General features: G+C 44.8%; 1 protein-coding gene across 1 annotated transcript; it reads right to left on the reverse strand.

Annotated features, from left to right (window-relative positions):
- Nucleotides 1-1,698: 1,698 nt before the first annotated feature.
- CAPZA1 (capping actin protein of muscle Z-line subunit alpha 1) lies at nucleotides 1,699-8,815 on the reverse strand. The gene is made up of 9 exons (XM_018079761.2): nucleotides 8,656-8,815; nucleotides 8,343-8,394; nucleotides 7,457-7,520; nucleotides 5,917-6,123; nucleotides 5,445-5,524; nucleotides 4,946-5,024; nucleotides 4,382-4,453; nucleotides 3,774-3,836; nucleotides 1,699-3,258 (listed from the first exon to the last, which is right to left on the reverse strand). The coding sequence occupies exons 3-9, from the start codon at nucleotides 7,499-7,501 to the stop codon at nucleotides 3,118-3,120; spliced, it is 687 nt and encodes a 228-aa protein (XP_017935250.1). The 5' UTR covers nucleotides 7,502-7,520; nucleotides 8,343-8,394; nucleotides 8,656-8,815; the 3' UTR covers nucleotides 1,699-3,117.
- Between the last annotated feature and the right edge of the window lie 754 nt (nucleotides 8,816-9,569).

Here is a 9,569-nt window from a genome sequence, read left to right on the forward strand (position 1 = left end):
GGGGAGGTGCCCAGGTGTGCTGCATCCATGGGTCCAATGGGAGGGATGGGGGGCTCCCAGGGCTCCAGCTGCTCTATAAAGAGGGAATCAGCAGCACCAGGTTTCTCGTGCTCTCACCTCCAGCCTGCCTGGCGACGGTGGTGGTTGCTGAGCTGCTGCTATAAGACACCCCAAGCCCCTGGGGCTGCTCGTGGTGTTGCCCGGGTGCTGCTTTTGCCTCTCTGTGGCCCAAGGGTGCTGGGTAAGTCTCCTGTTCTTTCTTCCTTAGCTCAGGGTCTTTTCCTCCATCCCAAGCTCTGCCAATGCCCTGCCACTGTCCAGAGGTTGCTGGGAGGCTGTGATGGTGTAGAGCCCCTCACTGACTGCAGGAGGGCTGAGGCTTGAGGAACAGGGCATTGCCTTAGGAGGAGTTGCAGAATGTTGGAGCTTTAAGTTTTGGTCTTGTAAACAGAGAGGAAAACTCTTTCCACGTGGGCAGAAGGGGAGCCTGGCTGCTCTCAGGCTGGCAGGACCCATCTTGTGGCCCTGGGCAGGGCCAGCTTTGCCTTCCCTGGATCAGTTAAGCTGCAGTACCCGCTGTGATTCATCTGGGGTCAGGCTTTGATTTTTGTACACTCCAGCAGAGCCAGTCCAGGACATTCACTGCTCTGGAGCTGGCCTTGGTCTCTGCTGAAGTCTCTGGTCTCCAGGAGACAACTGCTTTCAGGGTTACAATCCCTCTGGGCATGTGGCAGCCCTGGACTGGCACTTGCTTGGTGCCCCAGGGGCGGTCAGACATGTCAAGCACTGCTTTTCCAAGGGAGAAATAAGGGTCGGGACCGGGACTGAGATAGCTGAGTCTGCTGTTGAGACGCTGGTGGGAGATAGGGACCAGAAGACAGGCAGGGACCGAGCCAGCCTAAAGGACGATTAGCTGAAGATTTGGAGAAGGACAGAGAGATAGAAACTCTCATTATTGCAGCTCTTAAGGCTGGAACAATAAGGGCAGAGAGCAACTTTCAGTGTAACTAAGGAGCAGGAGAAGACTAGCCTTGAGGCTGATAAAAGCTGTGTTGTGTGAACAGCCTTATCTCGGGCCCCGGCTTCAGCCCCACATTCTTGGAATTGCTGCAGCGATTTCCTGGATGGATGCACGGCCACAGCCCCAGCACGTGGGGCACTGGCACACACAGCCTTTCATCTCCCCGGGTGCTGCCGCAGGGAGGGACCCTCTCCCACGGACTGTCCTTGAGTGGCTCCGTGCAGGGCGTTTTCCAGCCCTCCAGCACAGCCCTGCTTTGTCCCGGGTAGGATCCAACCAGGAGCCTTTCCTAAGCTGAGGGAGGTGTTACAGTGGAATGACGTCTGCTGTCGTTTTCCAGGCTGAGGTGCTTCGTTAGAGCTCTGTGACTGTTTTTATTTCATTTTGGAAGTTCTCAGCCCTCCAGTGGCCGTGTCTGTGTAGCAGGGTGGGAGCATCACCCCCGGGTTTGGAGTGACACCACCCCTCCCTAATCATGGAACCGTTAAGGCTGGAAAACACCTTGAAGATCACACCAATGTTGACCACTAAACCATGTCCTCAGGTGCCACATCCACACATTTCTGAACCGTTCCAGGGATGGTGACTCCACCACTTTCCTGCCTTCAGGCAGTCACCTCTCCATCTGCCTTCACCAGGCACCAGCAGAAGCGAGACCACGAAAGAACAGACACAAATGGCTTTAAACAAAGACCAGTGTATTTGCACTAGACTAGTTGATACAGAGGATGCCTGAGGGATGAATGGTCAGTCTCAACAGCAAATACAAATATATTTTATTTAGACAAAACTCACAAAGGATAGACACACTTATTTTGTGGTATTACTGTGCAAAAGCTGAGGTGTGATGCACAGGCAGCCCCATCCCTCTCTTCCCAACCCCTTCCTTTGTGTATTTAAAAACAGGAAGACATGAGCCAGTTTAAAAACCAGGACCTGCAAGGTGGCCCAGTGATAACAAAGTGCAAACAAAAGCAAAGGGAATTCACCAAAGGGGGTTAATTTTTGCAGTGGATCCATGTTCTGAGCTCTGAGAAAGGCATATATGTCTCTTCAACCTCCCCTTCAGACAAACCTGTAGGACTGCTAGTCTTGATGTTACAGGGAAAAAACCCAAACAGTAACACATAGCAAGCATCTAGAAGAGATTCATTCCAAAATCCCCTCTAAGTATGACAAGAAACTGGCCACAACTGAGACAAAAGGGAAAGGATTTTTTTTCTCTCACTTTGGTGCAAGTTTATTTATTTTGTACACTATCCATCCATACACCTGTGATACAAATCTATGAACCTGCCACAAAGCATTAAAGCACAACATACCTATTATTCTGTAGACATTTGCATTTTTAATCACTACCCAGCCCTTTTGGACCAGCAGAGTGAACACAGGAACTTGTTCTGTAAAAATGCAGATGTTTGGTAACCGTAAGGACACGAGAGAGGGGAGAGCAGAGATGTTCACTTTTAGGGAACATGGATTTTCAGAGTAAAAAACAAACAAAAAAAAAATACATCCCTGGAAGAGCTGGGTGAGTAGGGAGTTCTGTAAAGGATCCTGTAAACTTATTTTATACAGTAAAATCTAAGCCTGCAGGCCTTCTGCTTCGTGGAGGTTGGGAATAAGGATACACAAGGACTCACTGTCTTGCATTTACTGTGTCTTGCAGCTTTTGTGAGCTGTTGGCAGGTTTGACAGACTCACTGGAGTACCTGGAGTGGTGTAATACAGGTGAAGGGAATGCTCTGCACCCTCCTCTGGGGGTTACAATAGGGCTTTTCCAGCTAGGAAGTTTTCCAACCAGTGATTGAAAACAGCTATACCTCGGAGCCACGACTGGCTGAATTAAAATGACCTATTAAATGCATTACAACAGGAAGTTTACGTGGCAGGAAACACAAAACACAAAGACAACGCTATTTGTTCCACAGTTCCCTCTGAGGCCAGAAAACCTGTTAACTTTGAAAGCCCTAAAAAAATGCTGCTCTGGTTTAGGAACCACCTACTTGGCATAGGACCACGTTTGTTTTTTGTTTTGTTGTTGTGTTTTTTTTTTTGCACACACCACCATTTCACAGAACCTCCCTGCCCCTGCCTTAGGCATTCTGCATTTCCTTGCCAATCTTGTAGCTGAGGATTTTGTTCCAGTCGATCTTGGTGCGGGTGACGGGCAGCTGCCGGCGTAAGGCTTTGAAAGTGGTGTCTGACATGGTCTGGTAGTTCTCACTGATTGCTGTCTGCAAGGGCAAGCACTTGGGTCAGGGCAGTCATAAGATACTCTGAGAAAGCACAGCTCAGTGGTAAAGCCACAAACCCCTTCCTAGAAGGTGAAGGCACGCTATTAACTAAATTAATAATGCAGTCACCAGTGTGTGTAAAAGCAAAAGGGTGACTGAACAGCACCTCCTTAGGTGTTTCACTGCCTTATCTCTCTCGAGTCACCTTGCACACAGGCTGGGAGAATGTAAAAAGCTGTTGCATAAATTTCCTCTTCGGTATTTTTAACTGTCACAAAGGAAAATACTCTGACTCACCCACTCCCCTCCCATGCTTGTTCCAGGCACTGCTTGTAACCCTTCAAAATAACTGCAAAGCAAACCTGATTCTTTCAACAAATACGACTGGCCCTTTTCTGAGTAATTCTTAGTCCACACCAGATTCAGCCAGAAGCAGAATTAGAGGTTGGTTTTCCACTAACAGTAAAGGGAGACTGATATGATTCCATGGTTTATTTAACCACCAGTGATCTTACCTGGTACTCGTTTTCTGCGTTTTCTATTATCTTAATAAACTCCTTAGCAGTCTGGACATCACTCTGCAAAGGAGAAGAATACATTTTCCTGTGTTCAAGAGCAATCCACAAAAGCTACACAGTAGATTTCTTCTCAAGTGACAGGCTGAGTACAGATGAAGTGGGTAACACCAGCAGCTTGTGTTTGTAGCTGGGCTCCTTTCACTTGCTACATACTGGGTAGGGCCTGTGCTCCAAACTGGAACAGGGCTGCACCCTAGTGAGCAAAAGGGAAGTGGATCTTTGTGGTACAAAAGGGATTTTGCAGCTGTTGCTCCCTCTACTGTACTACCGAACTTTCTTAATTTCCCTTAGTGTATGTCTCTCACTGTTCCTTTCCCTTGCACGGTGATAGAAAAGCATATTCTGTCCTCTTTAACCCAAACTTGTAACCTTTCTAATAAGGTCAAACTGGGATTCCCATGTGATTCTAAACACTGCACTGACTCTTCAGCCTAAAATTACTTCAAAGCCAAGAGAATGCAGTCACAGCAGTGTATGCTTTGTGAGCTGTTTAAGGAATAAAATAGCTGCTTAGCATAAGAAAAAAAAACTTTTAGCACACTTACTGACACCTGTACAGAGTCCTGGATGTCTTTATGACTAACCAGCTGGACGTTGCCATCTTCATAGTAATGGACCTGGACCAGGAGACAGAAGGCAGGTTATCATGACCCCTCACTCCACAATCCCTGGAGCCCCCAAAATGCTACCAGAATGGCACAACAGAGTGTTGTGCCAGACTTCTCTGCTTACGTGGAGACTAAAAGCAGGATGGATTTTCTAAAAGGTTTCATTCTTTGTCAAGACTTTGTTCAAGATTATGTTAATGCAGTAAACGCCTAGAGTTGAGATAAGAGCAATCATGAAAGATTCAAGGTAGAGGTTTTAGCCCTATAAACTGAAGGAGACTTGGAGGCCTGTGGGGTAATGCTACAGAATAAACCACAGGCCAGATTGCAGACTATGTCTGCAACATTAGATTTAAGGATTAATTTCTTGAATACTTTAATAGCTCCTGACTTGAGAAGGATATCTCTGCTGCATTTCAGCATCTCATTCTGAGCTGAATGCATTTGTGTAAGAGGAGCACAATGCAGCTTCTCCTGTTATTGCCAGGAAAAGCAGCTCACCTGGATTTTGAGCACTGCAGCCACTTGAGCTGTCGGTGGTGTGATGGTGAACTTCCATTCTGATCTCCAGCGCCCGTTCCTAAAAACAATCAAAGCATGAAAACTATTCCCCAAAACCTCTAACAGCAAAAAGAACCAAACCAACAAGTTGTTTCTGGTGTTGTCTTAGGACCAGTAGTATAGTGTTCTACATGGCACTGAGTTATATTTGTGAAGGGCACCTGAGCACAAAGCAGCCTCAGTACAGAGCAGCTCCAGTGTGCTTGTGCTCTGGAACATGGAAAGGGGTATCTATCCAGCTCTGCTCTCCCTCTGGATAGGTCACATGAAGGGTTTTGGCAAGTGCCAAGGGGGCTGCAAGGAAAACAAGACTACAGAAGGAGAAGAACTTCTTGGGAAGCCCAAGAACACCTGCCCTTCAGACTTTGTCAGACCTAGGGGATGGGTTGGTTTGGGGACTAGCAAAGGAAGAAAATACACTGTGTTGAAGTTGTCTTACCAGAAGTTTTTGGGCTGGAACTGGTGGCTCTCAATACAGGCAATAATTGTCTGCTGCCCATCTATAGATTTACCATAAACCTGCATTTAGAAAAAGAGTTAAAAAGGCCCAAGAGCTGAGGAAAGCCAGTCTTATTCTCTGTTCTGCAGCGTGGTGGAGGTGGCTGTTGTGGTACCTCATGAGAACACATATCACTAATTACACTGTCCAACACCTCCACTGGCAGGTATTTCATTCCCTGCAGGTGTGAAGGTGCTTGGCAGTGGTGAGCATGAAAAAGAAGGTCTAATGCATCTTTAACACCCTGTGCATGCCAAGGTATTTGCACCCTCTTTGGAACTTGTCATTCCAAAGTCAGCCAAAATGCCAGTGAGGATGGAGAATTCCAACAGCTCTGCCCGGCCCAGAGCCCCCTCCAGGACTGACTGACACAGAGAAATGAACTTTCAGGGGAACAAGATGGATACTCAACAGTACAGAAGCCGTTGGGATAATGATCTTTCACGTAGGCTCTCAGGGCACTGTCACAGGCATCTCTCCACTGCTTTAAACCCGACTCCGTGTCCTCAGGCTGGGGGTCACTTGCTTCTTTCCTTAAATGATCAAACTTAAAAGAAAGTTTGTTTCTTGGGTCTAAAAATCTGCCATTGCCCAGATCACCATGTTCTGTGATTAAGACCTGTAAAAGGAAGTGAAACGAAGATACATTTAGGCCGCTATAAATGTGTTATTTTGCGTTTTTCCCTATTTGGGTATCAATGTTTCCACAGGCTCTGTAATACTGCATAAAGAAAGAGATTTTTCAGTGATAATTTCAACTAGCAGTAACTGTAGTGAGGTTGAAGGTAACTCTGCTTTCCACACTAATACAGCCAGTTCTGGGTCAGAAGACTAAGTGCAGTATTATAATAATGAATATATTTAGCTTAAAGTTGGACATCCTTACAATTATAAGCAGGTGGTTTTGCTTTTAAAGTTATTTTTGCTGTTCTCCTTCTCAATTTCTAAAGGAAACGAAGAATTTTAATCTGGAATTTACCATTTATTGCCATGCTCCATGTTGCAATAGTTCTCCTTTTGATCAAGAAGAGTACATAGATGTGGCTACTTCTGAAAAAGTACAAAGCACTGTATCTTCCCTCTCCTCTCTCTTATTCACCATAATTCTCTGACTTCCCAAATATTGATTTTATTGGGGTTTGCTGTCTCTCTCCTCTCTCTTATTCACCATAATTCTCTGACTTCCCAAATATTGATTTTATTGGGGTTTGCTGGGTTTCTTTGCAGGTTCTACTGTAACTTTCTCCTGTCAGAGCTATTTGTATGAACAGTTCTCTTAAAAATATCTGCCTCCCATGAATATCTGGGACATCAGGAAAGCTGGGTCAGAGCTTGGCTCAGAGAACAGAACAGATGGTCAGGCAGCTTTCTGGCTTCTCTGTGCCTTGCTGCTTGTTCCCCAAAAAAAAGGATAATAAAGGAAAATTGTTTTGCTGGTCCAGATTGGATGGTATTAGGTATAATCATTTTAACAAATCAATGCTTTGGTATCATCAAAGAACACAACTTGTTTTTTAGGGTAGCTGGGAATGGATTAAAAATGCAGAAAATTAATCAAACTATTAAGAATCTACTATCGACTGTCAGAAGGAACTGTAAGCAAGTAGCAACACAAGGATTTGGAAGTTAGCTTTAAATAGACAGTAATCTTTAATCATTCATACTCTAAGTAGAATTCCAGGGACTTCAGCAAGGAGCTCTAAGGAACAATGAATTGGAGTTACTAAGTAGTATCAGGCAGGACTTTAGGAGAACATTTCACTTATGCTTTGTCCTTAGAGAAGAAAGGCTGGCAATATAATGATGTGTGTGGGAAGGGGGAGAGGTGGTACCTTGTGAGCAGAATGAGTGAGTCAGCTGCTGCTGTGAGTCAACCTCTTGATGAAACAACATTTTTATTGCTTTTGCAGAGTGCAGTAATAGAAACCTCAGGTGTACAAAGCTTCCCTTACCTGATCCTCATACCCTTCTATCTTCACTGGAGTGAACTGATCCATGTTGTACTGTGCAAATGCACTGTGGGGGGTTAAAAGAACAGGAACTTTAGCTGTACATTTATTCTGATTCAAGAATTAAGCACATTCTGTGATTACAGGACGTGAAATTTCAGCCTAATTGGGCAAATAAGGCACACACAAGCACTCTCAGAGGATTTTCAACACCTTTTATTGTTGATAGCTATAAAGCTCAGGTCTAAAGGCAAGTTTGTTTAGTGATGACCAGGAAAGTACAGAGTTCAAAAGTAGAACAGCAGGAAGCCTGGGGGAATGTGAGCAAGCCAAGGCAAAACAGGAACACCCCAGCTACAATTCAGACAGCAGCAAGGTAAACAAACCAGCAGACTAATATTTACAACAATTTTCTTATGTAAAGACCTGTTGACTGACATGTCACCTAGCTTGAAGTCAAATCTTAGCATCAAAAAGCTTGTATGTGTAATCTTTAAGCATCTCCTGATGAGGCTGTGGAAGTAAACAAGGTCTTCTGAAAGCTTTTTATTGAGGGCAGTTCTTTCTCTAAATTTAGGCTACGGATTACTCAGTATTTCAGGCTCCACTTGCTTCACAAATCATGAGCAGACACTGCTGCTGCAGCAGAGTTTAACTTTTTGGCAGGGTGCCTTCCTGTCAGTTTTATACAGCACAAATCCCAATTTAGGGCTTTTAAAAAGAATCATCCACACCTTTCATTATGTATTTTGTTGGAGGTGTGGTAAGGAATTACAGAGGATTGCTCTCAGTACAGCAAATGGCCTTCTTTGTCACAGAATGATGGGTGCAAGAAAACATAAGAATATTTCATGGTAATTGGACTTGTGTTTGAAATTTTAGGACTTACTGTGCTGCTCCTTCCCTGAGAAGATTGTCATTGTTGAGCAATAACCGGACATCTGAGGAAGGAAGGGTTCAGGTGGGTTACTGGATTTGTTTTGATCAAATGTTTCTCTTTATGCATTTCATTTTCGACTGTACAAAGGCAAACACTGAAATGATTAAATCACTTCATTAAGGAGATGTAGTCCAGGATGACAGCATGCTTTTCCTAGCCACCTCTTAACCTTAAAAGCAGCGTAGTGTGACACAGCCTTAGATTTTTGTAATAGATAAGACATGAAAAAACACCACAGATCGTTTTTTCCTTGTTTACTTACCATTGAATACTTCATTGAACTCCCCAGGGGGTGCATGAGTGATGAATTTTGCAGCTATACGCACCTAGAGTGGAGCAGAAAAGCAATTAAAGACAAGATAATGTACTGAGTTCACTCCCTGAGTTCATACAGGCTGAAGCAATTCACCAACAAAACCAGCTCTGACAGTGATAGAAGGTGCCAAATGTAGGGAGAAATCTGGGCATGTGTTGCCAAAACAAAAACAGTCTCATAAGACTGTTCAAGGACAGGGCTTGGAGCAACCTGGAGAGGGGAAGGTGTCCCTGCCCATGGCAGGGGGTGGAACTGGATGAGCTTTGAGGTCCCTTCCAACCCAAACTATTCTGTGTTTCTGTGAAGATCAGAATTTTTTTTAGTGTAATAATAATTCCAAATGTACTCAGCAGGTTGCAAACTTCACAGGGGCACCTGTAGAAGTGTGAACTGTTCAACCTGCACAGTCCTGACCTGTTTAAGGACTATGAATGCTGGCCAGCCACTCTTTGTGTGTGGATGTTTTGTCCTGATCCTTGCCAGTAACCAGACACCTGAATACCAGGGCTTAAAAAGAATCAGGAACCAGGGTAGTAAAAGTGAAACTGTAACTCCAGCACAACAGAGGAGTGTCTGACACATGTTGCAGGTCACTGAGGCAACTTGGTTTTGCTGAGCCCTGGCTGAAGAAGTCACTGCTCCACAGGAAACAGTGTGTGAAGGAGAAGCTGATCCCTCTGGAAATGGAGCATCCTCTCATCTTTGCTGCAGTCCAGCCATGAACTGCCAGGGCAGTGGAAGAATTCAGGCATGTGGAACTGGGAGTGACACAATAAATAACTGAAAAGGCCAATTCTGAATGTCCAGAAACTTTGAGGCTGGGAAGGGAAAACCCATTCTCTTCTAAAAAAGGTAACAAT

Source organism: Manacus vitellinus, unplaced genomic scaffold, assembly GCF_001715985.3.
Source record: "Manacus vitellinus isolate BGI_N305 unplaced genomic scaffold, ASM171598v3 scaffold_47_pilon, whole genome shotgun sequence".
NCBI classification, from domain to species: domain Eukaryota; kingdom Metazoa; phylum Chordata; class Aves; order Passeriformes; family Pipridae; genus Manacus; species Manacus vitellinus.

What these genes read in the sequence shown, in the direction of transcription:
- CAPZA1 (XM_018079761.2), bottom strand. Translation starts at nt 7,501, where the DNA reads ATGGATCAGTTCACTCCAGTGAAGATAGAAGGGTATGAGGATCAG. An exon ending in TAGAAGGGTATGAGGATCAG is followed by an intron (nt 6,124 to 7,456) that starts GTAAGGGAAGCT and finishes TTCCTTTTACAG; the next exon opens with GTCTTAATCACAGAACATGG. An exon ending in ACGCAGAAAACGAGTACCAG is followed by an intron (nt 3,259 to 3,773) that starts GTAAGATCACTG and finishes TTGCCCTTGCAG; the next exon opens with ACAGCAATCAGTGAGAACTA.